At 27.8% G+C, this 23,411-nt stretch overlaps 4 protein-coding genes across 6 annotated transcripts; 3 read left to right on the top strand and 1 right to left on the bottom strand.

The window, feature by feature from the left end:
• The first annotated feature begins 317 nt into the window (after positions 1 to 317).
• Positions 318 to 3,008, top strand: LOC145752917 (uncharacterized). Of its 2 annotated transcripts, XM_082569283.1 has the most exons (7): positions 318 to 734; positions 940 to 1,029; positions 1,142 to 1,207; positions 1,447 to 1,552; positions 1,706 to 1,782; positions 1,985 to 2,101; positions 2,278 to 3,008. In XM_082569283.1, the coding sequence occupies exons 1-7, from the start codon at positions 647 to 649 to the stop codon at positions 2,790 to 2,792; spliced, it is 1,059 nt and encodes a 352-aa protein (XP_082425409.1). In that variant the 5' UTR covers positions 318 to 646; the 3' UTR covers positions 2,793 to 3,008. The 2 variants fall into 2 exon arrangements, with proteins under 2 accessions (XP_082425409.1, XP_082425410.1); XM_082569284.1 differs by lacking the exons at positions 940 to 1,029; positions 1,142 to 1,207.
• A 1,578-nt stretch (positions 3,009 to 4,586) lies between these two features.
• Positions 4,587 to 7,123, top strand: LOC145752545 (uncharacterized). Of its 2 annotated transcripts, none has more exons than XM_082568847.1 (6): positions 4,587 to 5,355; positions 5,543 to 5,683; positions 5,782 to 5,949; positions 6,030 to 6,131; positions 6,269 to 6,448; positions 6,796 to 7,123. In XM_082568847.1, exons 1-6 carry the CDS (start codon positions 5,283 to 5,285, stop codon positions 6,891 to 6,893), a joined length of 762 nt encoding a protein of 253 aa, XP_082424973.1. In that variant the 5' UTR covers positions 4,587 to 5,282; the 3' UTR covers positions 6,894 to 7,123. The 2 variants fall into 2 exon arrangements, with proteins under 2 accessions (XP_082424973.1, XP_082424971.1); XM_082568845.1 differs by having other exon boundaries at positions 6,760 to 7,123.
• Positions 7,124 to 10,625: 3,502 nt separating this feature from the next.
• LOC145752611 (uncharacterized) lies at positions 10,626 to 15,777 on the top strand. Its single transcript, XM_082568915.1, has 11 exons — positions 10,626 to 10,710; positions 11,148 to 11,339; positions 11,619 to 11,840; positions 12,048 to 12,173; positions 12,395 to 12,532; positions 12,767 to 12,876; positions 12,987 to 13,194; positions 13,418 to 13,565; positions 13,714 to 13,874; positions 14,040 to 14,210; positions 14,602 to 15,777. The coding sequence occupies exons 2-11, from the start codon at positions 11,163 to 11,165 to the stop codon at positions 15,775 to 15,777; spliced, it is 2,637 nt and encodes an 878-aa protein (XP_082425041.1). The 5' UTR covers positions 10,626 to 10,710; positions 11,148 to 11,162.
• Positions 15,778 to 16,569: 792 nt separating this feature from the next.
• Positions 16,570 to 21,325, bottom strand: LOC145751978 (protein c-ets-1-A-like). The gene is made up of 14 exons (XM_082568155.1): positions 21,195 to 21,325; positions 20,923 to 21,073; positions 20,732 to 20,847; positions 20,518 to 20,600; positions 20,028 to 20,212; positions 19,795 to 19,914; positions 19,449 to 19,649; positions 19,247 to 19,303; positions 18,582 to 19,154; positions 18,365 to 18,468; positions 18,061 to 18,187; positions 17,811 to 17,937; positions 17,599 to 17,703; positions 16,570 to 17,511 (listed from the first exon to the last, which is right to left on the bottom strand). The coding sequence occupies exons 1-14, from the start codon at positions 21,255 to 21,257 to the stop codon at positions 17,400 to 17,402; spliced, it is 2,124 nt and encodes a 707-aa protein (XP_082424281.1). The 5' UTR covers positions 21,258 to 21,325; the 3' UTR covers positions 16,570 to 17,399.
• Between the last annotated feature and the right edge of the window lie 2,086 nt (positions 21,326 to 23,411).

Here is a 23,411-nt window from a genome sequence, read left to right as displayed (position 1 = left end):
TTGTAAATTTAAGTTTAGCTTGTGAATAAATTTAAAAACAAATAAAAAATTTATAAGTTAAATTAAAGAAATGGTGTTACAAAAATAAGTTACACGTGGTATTTATAAATATAAAAATTTCTGCTTAGTTGAGATTTAAATTTAGACATGCAAGTTGATGAAAATGAAACATGTATATAGAATTAAATTATTAATAAATACAATAGAACAATCACCACATTAACTTCCTTGTTCGCCATATTAATACCACATATTCAACGCCTCATCATATTCTTTTGCCCACATATTTAAATAACTTTTTAACATAAGTGAAAGAATATTAAGATAAAACCAGTATTAAACTTTGACAAAAAAGTTAGCATTAAAGACCTGTTTTATTAAAGCAATTTTTTAAGTACATTTATTTTTAAAATTAGTTTTATCAAATAAGAGGAAGTAAACTTATTACATTAAGGTAGAAAAAGAAAATAGATAAACATTGTGTAGGTGTGTTAACTCTTAATTTACTATAGACAAACACGCAAAAGAAATGTGCCTAAGAATATGACTAATATAGCAAAGTTGGTACTACATTAGTAAGAGTGGGATTTAAGTAAAATAAAAATTGTAAAGACTTTGAAAGAGCAATTAAATTAAATGTTTAAAAATGTTTGGAAATTTGCATATTTGCACTACTTTGAGTTTAATTTTAATGGCTTATGCAATCTTTGGAGAAAGTATAAATCAAAGCGCAGGTAAAAACACATGATTTAAATTTGGTATTTTAAAAAGTTAAATTGGTTAAAAGACCAACTACTAAGAAAAAAAAATAACATATTTTTAAGATGTTTAATTAAAGTTTGCTTTCAGTTTTTATTTATGCACTTGGAACAGCTAGAATTAATTCTGCCCAATACGACATTGTTGTAAAAATTAAATGAATTTTTTAATAAAAAACAGGCCCGCTAACAACAACTTACCAATCTCAAACCGAAGCCAATGAAGTAACATTTAACTTAACATCACATGTTACAACTATACATAGTCAAGGTACACATACTATACAAAAACAATAAATTTAATACAGACAAGACTTTTTAAATTATAACATTTAATGATTACTAAATTTAAAAAATCAACAAATAATTGATATTTTATACAGAGACAAGAACACAAACAACTTCTTACCAAATACCAACACTGCATCTGACTACTGTGCAAAATCAAAGTATATAACTTAGTACTATAGTTTATAAGAACACTTGCTAGACCACATGAGGTCTTGGGTTCAATCCCCACTGCTTTTATGTTGTAAGGACTCTATTTTTAAGTCATACATTTGACCTTTTCACATCAAGGATAAATTTATACACAAAAAATAATACAATTTTGTTCTAAAGAAAAAAAAATCCCCTTTTAAAAATGGTTTGTCAAAATAAATAACCTTTAAATTTAAATTTTTTTTAGAAAATAGTGGTTTTAAAACAAAAAACACATTGATTGGAATTATATTTTGCATATTTGCTGTGTTTGTAACACTTGGCATATACTTCTATCTGAGATTTCATAGAAAGTAAGTTAAAAATTTACCAAAAAAAAAACAATTTTAGTTTTTAAGATTTCTTTACTTAAAAACAACAAAAAATATCACAGACCTACTTGTTTTTTCATGGCATATGCCAATGTTTTAAAGTACAGTTTTTACTATTAATTTATTTTTATAAAGTAAGAGCTTCAAGTTAGAAATCAAAGTTAGAGTGACAGAAGTTCAAGATAGTTTTCCAACTGAAACAGACGACAAAGGTAACTTAATTACAATTAAGTTAAAAAACTTTTGAAATTAAAAGTAATCGAACAAATGCAAATTAAATATTGTTTTATAAATTAATATCATGATATAATTATATATTTTTTTTAAGCTTCGAATAATACAAGGCTTTAAAAATTAGTAGAAAAATTTAATAAATATAAACTGTTTGTATTACTTGAAGATTTTTGTTTGTAGAAGTTGTCATTGAATCTAGTAATGATGAATTGGCAAAAGAAACTATAAACATATTATATGAAGTTTCACCACTCTTGGATGACTTAGATCAAAATGAATATGCCACAATACCAGAAAGTATTACTCAAATTTTATTTATTTAAGTATTACCCAAAAAGTTTCACTCAAATATTATTACACTAATAAATACGAACACCCATTATGGAAAGTTAAATGATCGGTTAAACAATATTTTAAATACCCACTTTTTAAGCCAATTAAATCAACCACATTCAAACCATCTTTATTTACAGAACCAGCAACCTCTACAAGAAAACCAGAAGCGGTAGAAGTAAGTAACCCTCTATACCAGGATATCCAAACAAATCAAGGTGAAAATCAAGAGCCTAAAAATATTGCTGAAACAAGCAGTAATAAAATATCTTCTGCTACAAAAAGCAGTAAGACAGAATATACAAAACTTAGTGATGGAAATTATCACAAAGTTTCCATTGACAAACATTCTACAGCACTACACTACACAGACAAAACACATTTACTTGACCAAAATATAGAAAAAGATAATATAGAACCATTATATACCACTATAGAAGACAATAAAATTGACAAAAAGTCAGCACAAAATGTAGACAACAAAAAGAAAAATACCAACTTGAGTAAAGAAAAACAAAACATATCACAAGAGAGTGTTAATATAAGTGACTCTATAGATAAACCTAATGAGAGTGCTTATGATTTTGCTGATGAAAGTACTAAATTAGAATGCGTAACAGCTAATGAAAATTTAGATACAACAGCAAATGACTAACCAATTAAAAAACAAAACTCACCTAAAAAGAATAATGAATAAAGCTTTTTATTCAAATTTTTGTTACTATTTGTGTTAGTCCATGTTATAAAAAGTAAAAACTATTAACAAATTTGAGTGAAAAAAACAACTTTTAATTTTTTTTAGCAATCAATATTTCCTTGTTGTTATGCTTTTTTTAGAAATTGTATATAAAATCTCTTAAGTTTAATAACTTCCTCGTATTATAATTGTTTTAATTTTATTCAATTTATTCTCAAAATATATTACCAGAGAATGTATGTTACTTAGTTTTGGTATATACTATAAAATAAATATGAGTGTTACTTCACAATTGCAAATTTATTTTGATTTCTTTAAAAACAACACCAAACAGTAAGTGGTAGGTTATATTAAAAGAAGTAGGTGGTACAAGAAAACACCTTAGTTATTTTAGTAATAAAAAAGTGAGTAGTCGTATACCGAACTAGATCATTACAAAGAGCAAATTAAAAAGAATTTTTAAATTAAATAATGAATAAATTTTGGATAGTTCAAGTGTTTATATTGACTTGTAGTCTTGTAGGCTGTGTGAATCAAAACGCAGGTAATTTTTTTTACTACTTAACTTATTAAAAAAAAATTACAAATTTAAATTTTTTATTACTGATATATACAACAAGAAATTTAGTTTTGGTGGTTTAAATTCTAAATTATTTTAATAAATTAAAAAAAAATCAACTAATTATTTTTCGATAAAATATCATGAATTAAATTAAGATTTTTATATATACAGTAATTCCCTTGAATCTTTTTGTTTAATGACAATTTAAATTTAGTTTTTACTTATGCACTTGGAACAGCTAAATATGGTTCTGTCTTATACAACATTTGCTTGACTAAAGCCTATTCAGATGTGAAAATTGTGATAAAAATCTTTGAATTTTACCTTAATTTGAGATTTAACAAATTATTCAATTTATTAAAGTTATTTAATTTTAATTGTATTTTTTTAAATTGTATTTTTAAAGTAACATATTTAAAGCAACACATTTTATTTTTTGTTGTATTCTGATCAAATATATTTAAAAAGAGATTATTTATTTTGTAGACATGTAAGCTAATTATAATGAAAACACAAACTTATTGTTTTTTTAAAGTTGTTATATAGAAATGCAATTTTGACTACAAATTAATATTTACATAGTAAAAATTATAAAATTTAAAATCTCATGATTGTGCTACCACAAAAAAATTTAGTAAAAAAATAACACTTTTTATTTCAAAAATTTTTGTCACATTTTATTATTTTTTATGTATTTAAATAGATTAAAAAGGTTTTAAAAATAATTTTTTTTACAATAATGTTTATCCAAATAATAAGGGCTAAAACTATTACAAAAAAAGTTTTGGTACGTCTATATACTCAAGAAAAAAACAAATCATGTTTTTGTTTTAATTAAAAATAAATTTTTTTGTAAATTTAAGTTTACCTTGTGAATAAATATAAAAACAAATAAAACAATTAACAACAATTTATAAGTTAAATTGAATAAAATGGTGTTACAAAAATAAATTAAATCTGGCATTTATAAATATAAAAATTTCTGCTTAGTTGAGATTTAAATTTAGACCTTGCAAGTTAATAAATGAAACAAGTATATACAATAAAATTATTAATAAATACAATAGAACAATCACCACATTAACTTCCTTGTTCGTCATATTAATACCACATAATCAAAACATCATCACATTCTTTTGCCCACATATTTAAATAACTTTTTAACATAAGTGAAAGAGTATTAAGATAAAACCAGAATTAAACTTTGACAAAAAAGTTGTTAGCGTTAAAAACCTGTTCTATTAAAGCAATTTTTTAAGTATATTTATTTTTAAATTTAGTGATATTAAATAAGAGGAAGTTAACTTATTACATCAAGGTACAAAAATTGATAAACAATGTGTAGGTGTGTTAACTCTTAATTTAATATAGACAAACACGCAAAAGAAATGTGCCTAAGAATATGACTAATATAGCAAAGTTGTTTGCTACATTAGTGAGAGTGGGATTTAAGTAAAACAAAAATAGTGTAGACTTTAAAAAAGAAATTAAATGTTAATATTTAAAAATGTTTGGAAAAACAATAAAATTATTAATAAATACAATAGAACAATCACCACATTAACTTCCTTGTTTGTCATATTAATACCACATAATCAAAGCCTCGTCACATTCTTTTGCCTACATATTTTAAAGCGAAGTAAAGGAAGTTTTAAAATAAAACAATTTTTAGATGAATAAAAAAGTTGTGTTAGTTAAAGTTTGCAATTGCAAATTTATTTTGATTTCTTTATAAACAACAACAAACAATAAGTGGTAGGTTATATTAAAAGAAGTAGGTGGTACAAGAAAATACCTTAGTTATTCTAGTAATAAAAAAGTGAGTAGTCGTATACTAAACCAAATCATTATAAAGAGCAAATTAAAAGTAATTTTTAAATTAAAAAATGAATAAATTTTGGGTAGTTCAAGTGTTTATATTGACTTGTAGTCTTGTAGACTGTGTGAATCAAAACGCAGGTATTTTTTTACTACTTAACTTATTAAAAAAAATTACAAATTTAAATTTTTTATTACTGATATATACAACGAGAAATTCAGTTTTGGTGGTTTAAATTACTAAATTATTTTAATAAATTTAAAAACATCAACTAATTATTTTTAAGTAATATATCATAATTAAATTAAGATAAAAACATATATTTAGTTTTTACTTATGCACTTGGAACAGCTCAAAGTGGTTCTGCTTCATACTCCCTTGACTTAACTGAAGCCTATCCAGATGTGGAAATTGCAAATATGACCATCAATTATCTTAAAGCAAATTATAGTTGGATCATTAACACAAGTAAGCATAAAATTAGGTAATGAAAAAAAAACAGTAAGTAACTAAAACAAACCTTAGTAACTTTAGCAAAATTAAAAAAAATGTATTATTGTTTACAGATCAATCTACAGTATGTGTAAAACAAAATAAATGCCACTCTAATGCAAGTTGTGTAATAAAAGCCCCTTACATATACCAATGTCAATGTAAACCAGAGTATATGGATATAAGCACAAACTTTTACACTTCATACAACATTACACCACCTGGAACCAACTGCACTACAGGTAAAAAACTTTTAACCATTTAAAAAAAACTTAATATAAATTTGATAAATTTTTAACTATTTTTTGATACCTAAAAATAGATAGTACAACAACACTAAAAACAACCATAAAAATATCAACCTCATTTCAAAAACAAACAATCCCATTTTCTAGTGAAGTTCCCAATAACCTTCAAACAACAAGTCAGTATTATATTGTTGCTTTAGTTAGTATGTTATATAAATACCTAAATAAAACCATAAATTTTACTTGTTAAAAAAATACAAATATAATAATTTTTGATAAGTTAATTTATAGTTTACATCTTTTTTTAATTTAGCTGTCACAGAAAATAATCAATGCAGTAACTTAAATATCATGATAGCATTTGGCCTAACAACAATATTTCTTATTCTAATTAATGTACTGTTGCTATGGAAACTTAAGCAAATAAAAATGAATGAAAAAAATAAAGGTAATCCAGAAGAAAGAAACCATTACGAAAATGTTGTTTTTAAAGGTATGTAACTATATTTCAAATTTTTAACCATTTTTGTAAATTTAATATTTTTGTAATTGAAACTTTAAATACTACTACAGTAGGCCTATACAAAAATGGAGTCTTAAAAAAAACATAATAGGCTGGACAAATTTACAGCGCAAATTTAGACTAGAACATTTTTACTTTTCTCCTAATTTAAATACATATATTATATATATTTTTATTTTTTAACAGTCTTACACTTAAAGTTCTTTTTGAGTATTATTTATAAACATGTAAAAAGATATAATAAACTTAATTAGTTGGTAAATAAAAACCCTTGTTTCAAGACCGCAAATCTATTAAAACTGCTAAAACATCAACAGAAAACCAAATGGTTGAAGAAGCCCATGAAATTGAACCAACTTATTTAGAGGCAATTCCATCTCATGTGCCAACATATATAGATTTTAATAAAATGTAGTTTAAAAATAAGACAAATGTTAATGTAAAAAAAATCTTTGAATTTTACTTTAAATTGAGATTTAACAAATTATTCAATTTATTAAAGTTATTTAATTTTAATTGTATTTTTTTTAATTGTATTTTTAAAGTAACATATTTAAAGCAACACATTTTATTTTTTGTTGTATTTTGATCAAATATATTTAAAAAGAGATTATTTATTTTATAGACATGTAAGCTAATTATTATGAAAACACAAACTTTTTGTTTTTTCAAAGTTGTTAAACATAAATGCGATTTTGACTATAAATTAATATTTACATATAAAAAATCATACAACTTAAAATCTCATGATTGTGCCACCACAAAAATTCTAGTGAAAAAATAACACTTTTTATTTCTAAAATTTTTGTCACATTTTATTATTTATTATGTATAAATAGATTAAAAAGGTTTTTAAAAATAATTTTTTTTACAGTCATGTTTATCCAAATTAATAAAGGCTAAAACTATTACAAAAAAAGAGTTTTTATACGTCCTATATACCCAAGAAAAAAACAAATCATGTTTTTAAAGAAATTATTAAATGGAAAAAAAAGAAACTATTATAAAATAAGGAACTTACTTAAACTATATGGCTTTACTTTTTTAAAAGGAAAGTAGAAGGTAAAACCATAATCAATGAAAAAGTTATGTCATTTTGTCCAGATGGTAATTTTAAAAAGAAAGTTTTCATAAAACTTTAAAAACATAAGAATACAGCTAGAGAGTTGTATTACTCTTATATTTAGACAGTAACAACATTTTTATTAACAAACAAATTTAAGGTTTTTTATTTACTTTAATAAAATAAGAACAAATTTATTAAAATATATTTTTTAAGTAAAAATTTCAGAAGATATGATTTATTATTTGGTTTAGTAAGAAACATAATTTAAAAATGAAATATTTTTTTATTTTGGCAATTAGTTTGCTGCAAATATCAGGTTGGTAAAGGTTTTACAACAAATTATGTTCTATAAAATAAAATTTTTATTAATTTTTTTTTAACTTTTTAAAATGTTGTTAGTTTTTAAAATTAAGATTAACTAAATATATAAATTTGTTTTTATAAATGACAAAAAATAGTATTTCATATTACTTGTTGGGTTTTAGTTTAATAGTTAAATTCATATTTATGGTTTATAAAAACTTGAAACCTCATTAAAGAAAGAATTTATTTACAAGGTCTTTCAGGAGATAATTACGCATGTCAGGCAAACTATGAACCAGATGACATGGAGAAAAATGTGAAATGCATTTGTACAAATGACACACTTTACATTAAAAGTCTGAAAAAACGTAAGTAATAAAAACTTTAAATCTGTTATAAAAACGCATTTAAAAACACAAGTCAGGCCGACTTGATTAATATTAAACTTTAAATCAGTTATAAAACACAAGTACAAAGAGTATATATTTATTTTTAATCTTTAACAGAAGTATATCTTTAAAATGCGAGTGTATAAATGTCTTTAACAGAAGTATATCTTTAAAATTTTTTAAAAGCGCCACTTGAAGATTTAGATTTGGACTTTAAATTGCAATGCGAGTGTATAAATGGTAAGATTTTAAAAAGGGTTAATATTATTTATTTTAACAGTATGTTATATAACTAACTAATCTGTTATTAAAACCAAAATTTAAATTAAAAAATAAATTTTGTTATTCTAATTACCATAATTACATTAATTGCATTCTTTTTTTAAGAAACAACGTGGAAGAGCAGGTGTTCAGCCGATTCTTTTTCAAATCAATGTGGTATAAACATTTTTGGTATAATGTAAATATAGAAATAAAAATATAACAAAAATCGATAATTGTTTTTGTTGGGAAAAATTGTATTTTTATATTACAATTTAAAATTAAATTTTATTTATTTTAGACATCCCTATAGTTCCTATTTTACAAATAAATCGTATAAATTCGTGTAATGAGAGCATTACCAAGTATGAGAAAGAACCAGGTAGCTTTATTATAAGCCAAAACTTTTATTTTTTTTAATTAATATTTAAATTTAGTTACAGCAACTTAAAATTTAAAACATTTTTATTTTACTTTTTTAAGAAACTAACTACCCAAATAACGACACTAGAGTACAGTGCGAACATAGCAAGGTCTACTGCAGAAATCAACTTGTAGATTGTACTTGTAATGCAACAAGGAGTATAAATTAAAATCTTAATAAATATTGAATATGTTAAAAGCCAATGTCAGTTTAAAAATTATTTGTGTTAACAAACATCATAATGAAATTTTAAAAATATTTTAAACTAAAAAATATTGTTTTTAATATTGCATTTGATGGTATTCTTATGAGACCTTATAGTCTATTTATATTTAATCTCACCTTCCAGGTTATAGATGCTTTGGTAACAACTTTCAGTTTATTAAATTAAAAATCATATTAAATTAAAATAAGAAATTTAAAGCCTTTTAAAAAAATTTAAATTTTCTAAAAAAAATTTTAAAAACTGTTTCAATACTTTTTAAGTTAAAAAAGATATTGGACAGAAAGTGCTAGCCTACAATATAAATATTTTTTTTAATTATGATTAAAATTGTACAGAATCTTGTGGGAAATCTACAATTAATGGGTACACATTTAACGAAACAAAAAGAAATAGAATCCAGCATTCAAAGAAGACCGAGAACGGAATAGGTGAAAATAAGCGTAAAATACTATATTTAACATTGCTATAACCTGTTTATAATACAAAATTTAATGCTGTATAAACATCTTTTTTTTAATTTTTTTGTGTCAAAAAAAAAACACTTGTTCCTAATGTTACATTTTACATACAATATAATGATTAAATTAACAAAGCAAATAAACTTAAATTTTTTTAATTTATTCAACATATTATAAAAACAAGACCTACAATAACATACAAAAATATTTTCTATAAAGAAAGCATTGCATCTATATTCTGCAGTGGATGGAGAAACCATAATGCAACATTTAGTAGATATTATTTTCGTATATTTCCCTTTTCACAAATTCAACTTCTTGACTGTGTAAGTTAACGCTGCCTTTTTTAAGGTTGCATTGGTATCCAACAAAAAAATAAATCTTGTTTAAAAGGTTAAATAAAACCGGCAGCGTGGTGTAGTGGTAAGAACACTTGCTACACCACCCATGAAGTCGTGAAAGGGTTTAATTTCCAATGCTCTCATTCTGCAGTGCCCTTGAGTAAGGCGCTATAAACGGTATGAACTCCTGCTAACCCAGTATTTAATCAGCAGCATAATTACCAGGCAATTATAATCGATAATACCCAAACTGCCACAGGCAAATCGAGACTGGGTCGAAGTAACTAATGTTACTCTATGTTTAGGTCGCACATTCAACTTTTCCACATCAAGGATAAAGATATATAAAAAAATATTACTTGTTTTTTTAACTAGGCTATCCAAAAAAACTTTAACCATATATATAATATATTACAAATAGCTTAAAAATCGGGGCAACTATAGAAATTTGAAGAAAAAAATGGTAAGCTTTTAAAAGCAGTAATACAAATATAATAACAAATAACATGTACTTTTAAAATTTTTAATATACATAGTAACTTATTCTAGCACAACTATACATAATTAACAAAGAATTTTACCTCCGCTTTTTACTATAATTATTTTCACTTAACTTTAAGGAAAATTGTAATAATGACCTAATTTCGACCGTCGAAGCAGCTCTTCTAACAAATCCAGACAATATCAACAGTACGACAAAGCAATATATTGTTGATGATGTGTTGAAAAACATAACCAATGATATAATTTCTGATTTAACAAATGTAAGTTGTTTTAGTATAATCATAAAAATCAATGATGTGACATAGTGGTTAAAATACTAGACAAATTTATTTAAAAACCTAATTCATCTTTGTGGCATTAACAGTTTTTATTTTAATCATTATCACCATGTTAATGATACCCCAAAAAAGGCTCTTAAAATGTTAAATATTTTTCAATGACAAAACTGCAAAGTCTATCCTACATAAGTATAAAAAAAACGTTTAAAAAAATAAAACTTGGATTAAAATCAATTTAATACACTTTCAAATATTTACTTATGTATATCAAAGCTTAACTCTATAAAAAAATATTCTTTTTACTATAAAATTCAGTAGTAAAAAACATAAAAAATTAATTTTATGAATTTAAAAAGTATTTTAGAGTAAGCTGTTCAAGATGTGGTTACCAAACCAAATTATTATTATTATATTCTTAGGTTTATGAAGGCACAATGATATACATTAGTAACATTGTTTCTTCACTAAGTACATTATCAACAGACACAGAAAAAGAAACTACAAAATCAAACAATGCAGTATTGGTTGATACTCTAACAACAGCAACAAGTCATTTACAAATACAAGAAGAAAACAACTTTCAATTAGTAGCAGACAAATTTTCAATCGATGTAAGAACTAATTTAACTTCTGAACTAAAATAAATAAAGGAACTTTATCCAAATTAGAAGTAAAATCACTTTTCTTTAAGCTGCGAAGTATTTGAATCAAAGTAAAATACCTTTTTTAATTTTTTATTTAACTTAATTAAAGTTTGTACCGACATGTACAATTAACCTATCGTGTTTTTTGTAATGTTTAAAAAAAAACATGAAAACTTGAATATTCATAAAATAAATTAATATTTTCAATTAATCATCAATATTTTTACTAAAATTTATTTTTTAAAGGCTGGAAACGTTTCTGTTGAATACACATATACAAAAAACCTAAACAATTCAGAATTTGATGCTATTGTCATTCCAACGTCCTTGTTAGAGAGAGCAAAAGCTAATTTAACTAAAATGAGCAGAAAAAAACGAGATACTGAAAGCGAAATGATCTTGGTCGGTATTATTATTTACCCAACAACTGAATTTTTTCAATCAGATTCTGACTTCAATGTCGAAAATGTAGGTTAAAATATATTTAATTCAACATTTAAAACCCTAATTTAAAAAAATTGTAATTCCAATATTATGACATAACTTTTAATTATAATTTTATTTCTTTTACTTATTTGATCTAACAACCTGCTTTTTAACAATTTTGTTTGTCTATTTTTATTTAAGAAAATATTGACATTGACAAAATTTTTAAATAAATTTATTTTTATAAAGGTTATATCAGTAACAGTAGGCAGTAATGAATCTCCTCTTGAAAATTTAACTGAACCAATAGAACTACATCATGGAAATTCTAATCTCAGTCATGGAATAACGTCACTACCAAACAACAGTCTAAAAGTATAAACATTTTAAAAGATTTTTATATTTAAAATCTAAACACCAAAACTTTTTAAAGCTTATATATAAAAAGAGTTTATATTTCCTAACTGGTAGAACTACAAAACTTAGAAAAATTTTTATAATAATAGAACTTTAATCTTATTTAGAAATTAGTAACACCTAAGCAAGTTAAATTTATATGTAACTAAAAACAAAACTTTTTTTTATAAATGTCTTAGATGCAAAGAACTGAATTAAAGTGTTCCTTTTGGAACATTTCAATGGGGAATTGGGCAAGTGAGGGTTGCTGTTTAAACAGAACAAGCAAAAATCCGATTTGTTACTGCAATCATCTAACTAACTTTGCTCTTCTTGTGGTAAATACAATATTTTTAATTTCAGAAAAAGATTAATTTAAACATAATATGTATTCAACTTTTACACCAAGCATTATGTAAGTAATTACTAAACAAGCATAAAAACTGTAATTTATCAATTCTATTATGTAAAACTGTATTTACAAGAAATTTAAGCTTCATTTATATTTTTGGGACAAGATTACAAAAATTGACATTTAATTACCACCTTTTAAATTTCTTTATATTTATCAGAGATCTGAACTGATTAATGTGAGTGTTGCTCTAAGTTGGTTTACAAAGATTGCAATTTACATTTCCATTGCTGGACTGATACTTACTGTGATAATTCATATTTATTACAGGTATTTAAGATTTTTTCTAATTTCTTCTGTCTGTTATTTCAATAGCGTGTCTTTTAATTAGCTTGTAAATTACTAGTTTGTTAATATATTATAACAACTTTTATAAACAGGCGATTTTTGAATACAACAGCGACCAATATTCTACTTCACATTTGCTTTAACCTGTTAGTTGCCAATATTGTATTTGTTGCGGGGATTTCCCAAACTACTTATAAAACAGTATGCGCAGCTGTGGCCATCTTGCTGCATTATTTTTATCTTTCAACTTGGTGCTGGATGGGCATTTACGGTTACGAAATCTACTGGTCGCTGATTTTGGTAAGATGCCAATTAAATAGGTTTATTTTAACATTATTCAAGTAATGGTGTAAGGCGCTCTACATCTAGCGATAAGAACTTTTAGCAATGTTATCGTTTTTTCAGCAGAAACATCTTTTTTACTAACTTAAGCAGTTTGTCAAAAAATCTTTAAATGTGTTGTGATGCTTTTTTATTTAATTAGTTTTATAGTTTTTAACAGCTTAATAATATTTTTTGTAAGGTTTTGCAAGACGAGGGCCGTCATTTCGTTAGAAAATGTTGTATTTTTGCTTATGGCACCCCACTTCTAATTGTCTCTATCACTGCAAGTCTGGGATTGGCCTACTACGATAATATTCCTGAGCAGAAAAGCCCATTTTGTGATAAAAGTAAATACAATTACTAAAAAAAAAAAATTAAAAATTCTGTAATTTTTGACAAAATTTTATAAGCGTTTTTAACAAAAATTCAGCAAAATTTTTTTACGAAGTCTGTTTTTAAAAAACTGTAAAATATGGTTTTAAAATCTAATTTTAGGGTATGAACCAAACCACCATTCCACCTACCTAGCTGATAACTCATGTTGGATTAGAGGGAACTCTCTTTATTTGGGATTTTTGGTGCCTATTGGACTTATATTGATTTTCAATATTTACGTGTTCGTTTCAATAATGATGGAGTTGCTACGAAAACCCAAAGTAAGATTCTAGACATTTTTTTTGCATTTTACTCAACCATTTTTACTGTGTGGTTAATAATTGTTACCAAAAGAATTACAAACCAAATTGCTATAAAATCTTTTATTTTTAACACAAGGGGCAATTAATATCAATTGGCTTAAGCAATTACTGTTTTTTTTTTAGAATGAGATCCCAGCTAAAAAAGACACAGCCGTACAAAACGTTGTGATCGGGATAACAATGATGATTTGCATGGGCCTTAATTGGGTTTTCGGACTCTTGGTTTTATTGTCCGATGACGTCACTTTCGTTTCCGTTTTCAGCTGGGCCTTTGCTATTACAAGCGCTACTCAGGTTAATGTTATTATTTAGTTTAAAGAACATTTTGTTTCTTTTTCTTAATCCAATTTATCTGAAAAAGATGTTTCGTTTTAAGCAAGCCTGGTTCAACGCAGCTATAGAGACAGCTGTTTTGTGACATCATTTAAACACTTTTATTTTCGCTTTTAGGAATCTTAAAACAACAAAAACGACTTTAAAAAATGAAAATAGATCCACGTCATGTGTTTTGTTTTTATTTTTTAGAACCAGCCAAGTCAATTTTTGTATAATGGGTCTTTTGTTTTCTTTCCGATAGAAAATTTTTACTGCGCACTTAAGTGAAATTTAACTAGGAACTTAGTGCCCCCTGGCGGTCAAAAGTTTCTGAGATGTAGATAGGATTTTTAATTTTGATATTTTTCAGGGCTTGAGCATTTTTTTGATGACTTGTTTTAAACTGGTTCGACGTGGAACGGTCCTGAAAAACTTCACGAACAGAATTCGAAGGACCGTGATGAGAAAAGAAGTGAATTTTGACGCCACTCAACCTCCTGAATCACTGAGCACGTCGGCAACTGGAGCTGTGGAGCCAGGGGAACCAGAAGAAACAACTAAAAAAACGGTGGAAGAACCAACAGGAAAACAAAATGACTTGGTGTTGGAATCTACGGGAGCATTTCCGTTTGGACCGGAAAAGAAATCGGTAAATGATTCGGCAAATGATGTGAACGCAAATACATCAGAAAATTTGGCAACAGCTACAAAAAAATATTTTGAACAGAAAGCAGAATCAAGTGAAAAGTTGGAAGTGGGGTTTGCGAAAGAAACGGCGACAAAATCAACTACGGGGGCTAAAGTTGGCTTGTGGAAGAAATTAACGAGTCGAACAAAGAAAGATTCGACAAAAGAGTTAAATGGTGGTTCGGAGGGTTGGCCAAAACGTGGTTCAGAAGAAGGGTCAACGGGTGAATCGACAAGGGGCTTCAACGGTAATTTGGCAGGGAATTCGGAAAGTGGTTCAGCAGGGGGGCAAGAAGGTGGTTCGGCCAAAGAGTTAAAACGCAGTTCGACAGGGGGGTCAAATGGTGAAACAGCAGAAGAGTCAAAAGATAGTTCGCCAGAGGTGCAGGCTGCGGGTTCGTTAGAGGAATCAAAGGTTGGGTTATTAGAGAGACCGACGACGAGTTTGGCGGAATGGCCAAAACCACCATCAATATGGGGATCGCCTGGTGAATTTCGAGTAACCGCAGTAAACGAACCCGTTCCAGGATCTAAAATTGGATCACCAGAAGGGGTGGTAAAAGGTTTGGCTGATGGATTTAAAATAGAATCGGTGGCGGGTATGAATGTTCAATCGATATCGGGGGAGAGTTTGGGGGAATGTTCAAATGTTCACCCGTTGTGTGGTACCCCTGGTGTGGCGGAGGGGAAATTTCATTATGGAGCGGCAGGCTTTCGGCCAGGGGATTGGAATGCGGAGAAAGCGAAGGCGTTATCACCGAAAGAATTAGCCGAAAGATTTGCAAACAAAGGAGTGGGAGTTACCACATTTGCAAATGATGCAGCGTTGGCCAAAAACAAACGCAAGGGGCATAAGTAAGACAGCAATGTTTAAAACATATACACTCTATATAGCAGAAACAATTGTCGTTGTTGTCGTCCTAGATTTATATTATATTCTCTCATTGAGATGCTGACATATTTCTGAAAGCCATTTTATCGAAAAACATGTGCCTGAAAACGCGAGTTTTTAAAACAATTTTTATTTATTCTTTTCTACCCTAACCCCTTCACTGGAAAACGTCCTTTAACTTTTGACATAATTAAGACCGATATCTTATTAAAACAGTGTTGTTTTGGAAATTTTGGTTTCAGAAATATGTTTTTTCGGTCAAATGGCTTTTGGTAATATGAACAGATCTAAAAGATATTGAAGTTAGTTTTAATGAAGGGACGTTTATATGCGAATCGCAATTATAAAAAGGAAACAGTGTTTATTAGAATATGTCTGTGAATGAATATTAACGAAATATTGTATTATTGTTTTAAACCTTTTGGTAAAATGTCTATAGTTAAACGGAAGGATAAAATAACTATAATAAGTTTTAATGCGTTTATCTTAAATTCTAGGTTTTTTACCGAAAATAACAACCTATCTATTTTAATAGTTATTTTCAAATTCTTAAATTCTTCTTTATAAAACTTTATGTAATTGCCTTAATATCTGAATAGATTTAAATTCTCCATATAAAAATATTTTTAATATAAATTGCTAATATTACTTTCTGATTTTGTTAAAAATTAAATTTTGAAAATTGTAAATAAATATCGCATATTAGAAATGTATCGCCCTACTTGATTCAAGTTAAAAATTATTGTTTGTATTTTTGTATTTGACACAATTGTAAGATCAACTACACAACCCTTACATTAAAACAAGGCGCAATACTAAGCACCCTACACATATAAGAAAAACTTACAATTTTTAAACCAATTTAAAATCGACGAAATATAAAACGAAAGTAACAGGGCTTTGAAAAAGGCTGAATATCACATTTACAAAACATTGGGTCTTACAAAATGAACTTTAGAATAAAGCAAAATACATTTTTTTGTAATAATACAAGTATTTAGTGTCTCGCCTACACACTTTAGAAAAGAAATTTGTATATAAACTGCACAGTGTATTTTACTGTGCAAGTAAAAACGTGGTGGAATTATGATGAAGTTTTTGCATAACAAAATGATTTATTTTAACCGGTATTTTGATTGAACAAAATACCAGGCAGCATAACTTGTTAAACTTAACCCAAAATCATCAATATTTTTACACAATAACGTTTAAAAAAAACTTTTTGTAAAAAAAGGTAATTGTTATGAAAAATGAAACTAATTTCAATGATAGACGTAATAACATGATTGATGTGACGTCACAACCTCATTAATGTGACGTCATATTATACCTGATTGTGTATACAGAATGTAAAAAGTAAAAGCAGCAAAGATAAGAAAAATAGTATCGACAATCTACGAACATGACGTCATCAAGAGTGACGTCACCAATGACCAATATTACGTCATTAAATAATATCAAGGCGTTGTACAACGTTATTCAACTTTAGAGGGTACTATGACATCATAAACGTCTTCCGACTTCGTAATTTTTTTATGACGCAGTTTTTGGCAAGAAACAGCAGTGGTCTGGAATCGAACTCAAGATCTTCAGTCTTCGTTCAATCTGTCTTCGGGTTTGACATCCAACATTGTGTGTAGCTCGTTAGGGGAATACCCGAGCAGGCTTTGCAGGTCGCAAACAAAACGGTAAACATATCGCCTAAAATAAAATACAGAGTTAGAACTTAAACTAAATAATTCAGTTTTTAAATTAAATTTATTTTTTGTAAAAATGTCAATATCTTACCTTCCCGCCGTTTTTTGAATGATGTTTTTATCGTAATAATATCTCAGACCACGTGACAATTTCTCGTAATTCATTTTTGGTTTGTTTTTCCTTCTGCCCCAGCGTCTAAAAAATAATTTCAAATTTAAATAAAAATTTTACAAGAAAAAAAAATCAAAAAATCTTTTGCGTAAAAGAGATTTTTTTGGGGTAAAATTGGAACTTAAACCCACCTAGCAACTTCATCGGGGTCGACCATTTTAAACTCCCAACCATCTCCGGTCCAAGTAACAAAATGTTGACAAGATCGATCTGTCAACAACTCGATAAGAAACTGCCATAATTGGATTGGTCCACTACCTAAAAGTCAATTTCAGTCAGTTAGTGAGTAACAAAAATTAGAAAAAATAAATTGAAAAATTCATGTAAAGAAATTTTATTTTTAACAAAATTTTATGACTTTTAATCTGAAGCAGAACCTACCATTATAACCAGTAAGAAAAGCTCCTGGAATAACTGGGTTACTTGGAAATTCTCCATGATTACCATGGTTTATAACAGGGTGGTTTAATCTTGAATGCTGGAAAAGTGAACCATCGAAACTTGGATCCTAATGAATGTAAAAATAAAATTCAATTTTCAACAAAATTTCGAATAACTTTTAACTAAAAAAATATTTTAAACAAAACTCGACTTTAAAAAGAAAAAAAACGGTATATCAAAAAAATATAGACACTTCTAAAAACTAAAAAAGACTTCTTAAAACAACTCAAAATATGTAAATTACCTCTTCTGGTGATCTTCCCTGCCAACCAATCGAATCGCAGGGTCTCATAATTCGGTGATGGTGATTGGTTGATGGAATCCCATGATTTGTTAAGTGAATTTTCTCTGATAAAAAGAAAAAAAATTATTTTTATAAAAGCATTTAAGAAAACCAATACAAACAAATTAAAAAAATTAACAGTTGAAAAGTGTTTAAATTATATTTAAATTGTTCAAACCTTTGGTAATTTCTTGTCTCTTTATTGTCTCAACATGCTGGTGGTGATGGTAATTACGAAGGTTAACATAATATAAATCCGGCCACTGTTCGTTACCCCTATGTACCCCATTTTGGGGGTTATGGTGGTAAGGATTGGGAGGGTATGGTTTAGGGTGGAACGGTTTCAAGGGGGTGAGATTAGGTTCTGAGGAGCGGCGATTCTCGTAGTTTGAAACTGGGGGTTGTCCGTAAGGAGGTCGATTATGGGGTAACGACATTTGTCGGTTAATAAAAGCGTGTTGAGCCCCTATCGGTTCAGTTTTCACTTGTGGGAAACCACCTTCAAGGGAGAAGGTACGTCGAGCTGGGTCCATGGGAAAACCCCCACCAGAAAAGCCTCCTTGTTCTTGTTTGATGTGTTGTATGGGTTTGTATTGGGGTAAGTTGTTTATGTTGCTAGGGGTGAAAGAGGTTTGGGTGGTAGAGAAGGGGGGTGGGTTAAATGGCGGTGGAGCAACATGGTTGTAGTCAGATGGAATCGAACCCGGGATGTTAGGTTCACTCGATTTGAAACAAACTGAAGAAGATGTGTCTGTTGGAATTAAATTGGAAATAAATTTAAAATTTAGAAAAAAAATTGTCGTTAAAATTTGTTTTTTGTGCTTAAATCTTTTTTAAGTTTACCTTCAATGAATGGTGGGCTGTGCTCAGAACCTGAAATACTTGGACTCCCACAACATTCTAAACATAATATAAAGAGTTTTAATATTGAACAGACAAGCTTTTAAAAATATCAGTTGGTTGGGTAAAAATGTCCAAAAAAAGCTTTTTTTTTTAAAAAAAAACAAAACTTTTTTTTAAAAACTTTTTCTTTTCATTTTTTTACCTGTTTGTAAAATATTAAGATGTTCCCACAATATTTCTCCGACAAAAGGAGGACAAAGTCTTAAAAACTCCTCTTTCCTCAAGGAGCAAATATTTGATCCGGGAAGATTGAAGTTGCTCTCATCCAGAGCAGGGATGCTGAACTCCTGAGCAATCCATCGGGCCCAAGTTTTCACTTGTAATCCACTCCAATCCAGAGGATCTAAAATAGGAAAAAGAATAATATTTTAATATATTTTAATTTTTTAATCAAATATAAAATCTACATTTTATTATTAAAAATTAAAACTTGCGAAAGGAAAAAGTAAAAACAATAGTTTATATTTTCAAATATTACTAAAACTTACTTTTTGACATGTTGTTGGCTTCCATTATTTTGTTAAAGGACGAAAACGATTCCAGAATTGCATCGTTCATTTTTGCTCCAGTTCCAGGGGTAAATAGGGGTAAGAGAGGAGTTTTAGGAACTAAAATTATATAAACAAATTTATAGAAATTATAACCTAGCAATTTAGGTTTAAACAATTCACTAACAAAACCAAAATAATTGTGCTTAAATTAAATTTAATATACAACTCACTTTCTTCATTTGGTTTAATTGATAGAAGGGGCATGGCAGCAAGATCATCTAAGGGAGTTCCCGCTGCACTATTCATGCCACAAGATGGGGTAGAAGAGCCATATTCCTGTCCGGTAGGAACTTCTTGAGCCGAATCTTCTCTGCTTGGAAGTCGAAGAGTTAATCTCGGTCTTCTTTTCTTTGCACTAAACAAGATTGGTGATTTTTTTTTAAATTGCACTACATAAAGGCACTCATATATTTAATAAATATTTCTTTACACTTTTGACCTAATGTTATTATGTTTTGTTTAACATGCCTTTGTTTTTTTAAATTATTTATATACAATATGTTTATTTTACGAAACAAAAACAAGGTATTAATTTGAAAACAGACGACAGCTTCAACAGGTTTATCAAAACAGTTATTTCAAATTAAATAACACCTACATGTTAATTTATTGTTTAGTTTTTTCTCTATTGACTGTATTATAGTGAAAATATATCTTTACCTCATGGTATTTGGTGTTCCTGGCATTGACTTTCCAATAGATTGGGGAGTTAAGGAAGGAGTTAGATTCTCTAAAGTTTTTCCCTAAAATCAAAACAAAATCATAAATAGTTTTTAAACTTTTTTGTAACCTTAGCTTATGTTAAATCTTAGACTATTTTAAGTTTCTAAATATTTCGACAAATTTTTGTAAGAACAAGGCTTAAATATCATACCTGTGAGACATGGTTCTTTACTGGTGTGGTTACTGGTTGTATTGGTTCATATTGAATGGTTGGTTCTTGGTTTAAGTTATAACCAGTGGAAGGATGGTGCATGTTAATTACAGGGTCTAAAAAAGAAAAAAATTTGAAATTAAAAAAAACTTAAAAAAAAATCAATACCTCAAAAAAGTAATTTAACTTACCAAAATTGACATTTGGTTCTAGAGTAAAATGGGTATTACCCTGCTGGGATGGGTAAGGCGGGGGTTGAAGGACTTCTTCAAGATCATTGCTTGTCAGGTCGGTTGAGATTTTTCCAAAATCAAATTCCTGAGCAAAGAAATCATTTTCCTCCTAAAAAGTTAAATATTATTAAAAAAGTTAAAAAAATTTGAGAAAGACTTTACAAGAAATTGTATAATGTTTATATTAGTAAATGTATATAATTTTTTTTTAAAAATAACAAAGTTTTTACCTTCAAATTAATTGATCCTGGTAACTTCAGTTCAAAAGATGGTACAACATGTTGGTCTACCATTTTAAACCAAATTCACAATTTCACTTTTATTTAAGCACTATTTTTTATCATATATAAATTTAAAATCTGTAAAAATAAATTAAATTTAAAACTTTAATAAGAAGATTTTCAAACGTAATTTGTTTTAATAATAGTAATCTTATTTTAAAATTGTGCTGTTTTCTAAATGTAAATGATGAACAAAATTGGCTTAAAAACTCCAATATCTACCGCAACTGTCAGGTTGAAATACCACCTAATAAACAGTGGTTACAGCAAGGTTTATACTGTTTTGTGGGCACAACACACAAAAAATTCAAAAGTCCAAAAATACTCGCTCACTTGCACATTCTCCTAAGCCCCATACTACTACAGCGATGTTATCGCTTTAAAAGTGTCTGAACGAGCTAAAAAAACTCTGACCCGACTGACTAGCTCTGTATTTACCAAAACACAATTTCAAGATAAGAATAAAGTCGTGGGCCCGATTTAGATTTCCGTTTTGGTACTTCGAATTTCGACAATCTTGTGTTTATTGAAATGTTTGTTTAATCGACTGCTGAACCACACATGACATAGTGACGTCATAATCAAAACCGCGATAATTTTGGGTAACAACTTTCTTCGTTTTTGATTAATAAATAAACAACATAAACTTTGGTTTCTTTAAAAAGTAAATGATAAATGCACGTTAAAAATCTTTACACACTTGTTAATACTTGAAATATTGTCTAAATAAACACTACAATAACGATTACTAACCAATGTCTGCAATGCTAAAAAAAGGTTCAGCTTTCTGCCATAATGCAATTAAACAAGTGCCCCTTACTATTCTGCACCTGTTTTGTGACCTTGAAATCCTATTAACTCGCCAACTAACTCGTTTAATGTGCTTGACATTGTTAAACTGCCACGAAGTTGACTAATTAGACCTCGGTAATTCGACGACGCGGAGGCGGTGTATATGTTGTTATAATCCGGCCGGCTAAACGCCGAAATTACAAGCTGCGATATGCTAATTACAAGCGAACTACGCGCCGTAATTATACACGAATTAATTCAGTGAAAATTACGCTAGTAGCGTGCCATTTAAATCCTAACAAATCCGAAGAAAATGACCGAGACGAGACGTTCTTTCTGACAATCTGGCTGCTTGGACTGGATTTAATTCTAGAGTTGTAATTCTAAATATAAACTCTCCCCTAGTTTGGTACGTTAATTAGCACCGAACACGATATATTTCAAGTAATTAGGAAATTAACTAACCACAGAATTTGTTAACGAAAAATTAATCGCTTGAAAAACATGTTATGCTCGTTTAACATAAAATTCATCAATCTTTCAACATTGATTCAAAACTTTAATTTGCCCTTTTTAGTTAAAACAAATAATATTTTTATCTGTACCAACGTTAAGTTAAACTAGTTATATTTTAAAGCTTTTTGGCGAAATTTTATAGCAAAAACCTAACTATAATTATAACAAAGCAAAATTTAGTGTAATATTTAAATTTAAAAAGAAAATGCTTAAAAATATTTTTAGCGCATTATTATTTTTAAATCAATTAGAAAACCACAAAATAAATCCAACTCTATTCTAAAGCGAGCGTCTTTAGACTGAATCGAACTTGGCCGTACATAAAAAGAAAAAAAATTTACAAAGTATCAAATTTTAGCGCATGGTTTCCTATAATAGCAGGGCCGTAATTTGTACGGCTATGGTCCGCTGGTTGCGATCCATTCAACTCGAAATTGTGACAGAAAATTACGATTTGGAACAAAAAGAACGACGCAAAGTTGCGCTTGATCGCCGTCGCGGTTCAATTTTGAAATTAAATGATTACAATAAAAAAAATTTGATCATTTAAAATAAATTCGTAAATTTTTGGTTGCGATTTTTTCCCTATATTTTTTACAATTTTTCTAAAACGAAATTTAATATTGAATTTAAAATGTTGTTGCGGAAAAAATAACATTTTTTACCTCAAAAAAATACAAGTTCTGCATTCCTTCAGTGATTCACTTATTTGTAAGTTTCCTAGTGACTAACTTAAGCAATCGACATTTAACTTGTAAGTTAACACCGAGCCTCTCACGATAATTTAACTTATTAAACAACACTGGAATGTCAGATTCGGGGGTAACTTTAACTTTTGGATTAAATGGTCTGATTGAA

This window comes from Corella eumyota, chromosome 5 (genome assembly GCF_963082875.1).
Source record: "Corella eumyota chromosome 5, kaCorEumy4.1, whole genome shotgun sequence".
NCBI lineage: Eukaryota > Metazoa > Chordata > Ascidiacea > Phlebobranchia > Corellidae > Corella > Corella eumyota.
The sequence above is the reverse complement of the archived record's forward strand: the minus strand, read 5'-3'. Positions and strand labels throughout refer to the sequence as shown.

What these genes read in the sequence shown, in the direction of transcription:
- LOC145752917 (XM_082569283.1), top strand. Translation starts at nt 647, where the DNA reads ATGTTTGGAAATTTGCATATTTGCACTACTTTGAGTTTAATTTTAATG. An exon ending in TATCTGAGATTTCATAGAAA is followed by an intron (nt 1,553 to 1,705) that starts GTAAGTTAAAAA and finishes ATTTTTATAAAG; the next exon opens with TAAGAGCTTCAAGTTAGAAA. An exon ending in ATATGCCACAATACCAGAAA is followed by an intron (nt 2,102 to 2,277) that starts GTATTACTCAAA and finishes CTTTATTTACAG; the next exon opens with AACCAGCAACCTCTACAAGA.
- LOC145752545 (XM_082568845.1), top strand. Translation starts at nt 5,283, where the DNA reads ATGAATAAATTTTGGGTAGTTCAAGTGTTTATATTGACTTGTAGTCTT. An exon ending in CTGTGTGAATCAAAACGCAG is followed by an intron (nt 5,356 to 5,542) that starts GTATTTTTTTAC and finishes ACATATATTTAG; the next exon opens with TTTTTACTTATGCACTTGGA. An exon ending in CGAAAATGTTGTTTTTAAAG is followed by an intron (nt 6,449 to 6,759) that starts GTATGTAACTAT and finishes CCTTGTTTCAAG; the next exon opens with ACCGCAAATCTATTAAAACT.
- LOC145752611 (XM_082568915.1), top strand. Translation starts at nt 11,163, where the DNA reads ATGATATACATTAGTAACATTGTTTCTTCACTAAGTACATTATCAACA. An exon ending in CTGACTTCAATGTCGAAAAT is followed by an intron (nt 11,841 to 12,047) that starts GTAGGTTAAAAT and finishes ATTTTTATAAAG; the next exon opens with GTTATATCAGTAACAGTAGG. An exon ending in CTATTACAAGCGCTACTCAG is followed by an intron (nt 14,211 to 14,601) that starts GTTAATGTTATT and finishes GATATTTTTCAG; the next exon opens with GGCTTGAGCATTTTTTTGAT.
- LOC145751978 (XM_082568155.1), bottom strand. Translation starts at nt 21,257, where the DNA reads ATGGTAGACCAACATGTTGTACCATCTTTTGAACTGAAGTTACCAGGA. An exon ending in AATTAAACCAAATGAAGAAA is followed by an intron (nt 19,915 to 20,027) that starts GTGAGTTGTATA and finishes ATATAATTTTAG; the next exon opens with TTCCTAAAACTCCTCTCTTA. An exon ending in AGGGAAGATCACCAGAAGAG is followed by an intron (nt 18,188 to 18,364) that starts GTAATTTACATA and finishes TACATTCATTAG; the next exon opens with GATCCAAGTTTCGATGGTTC.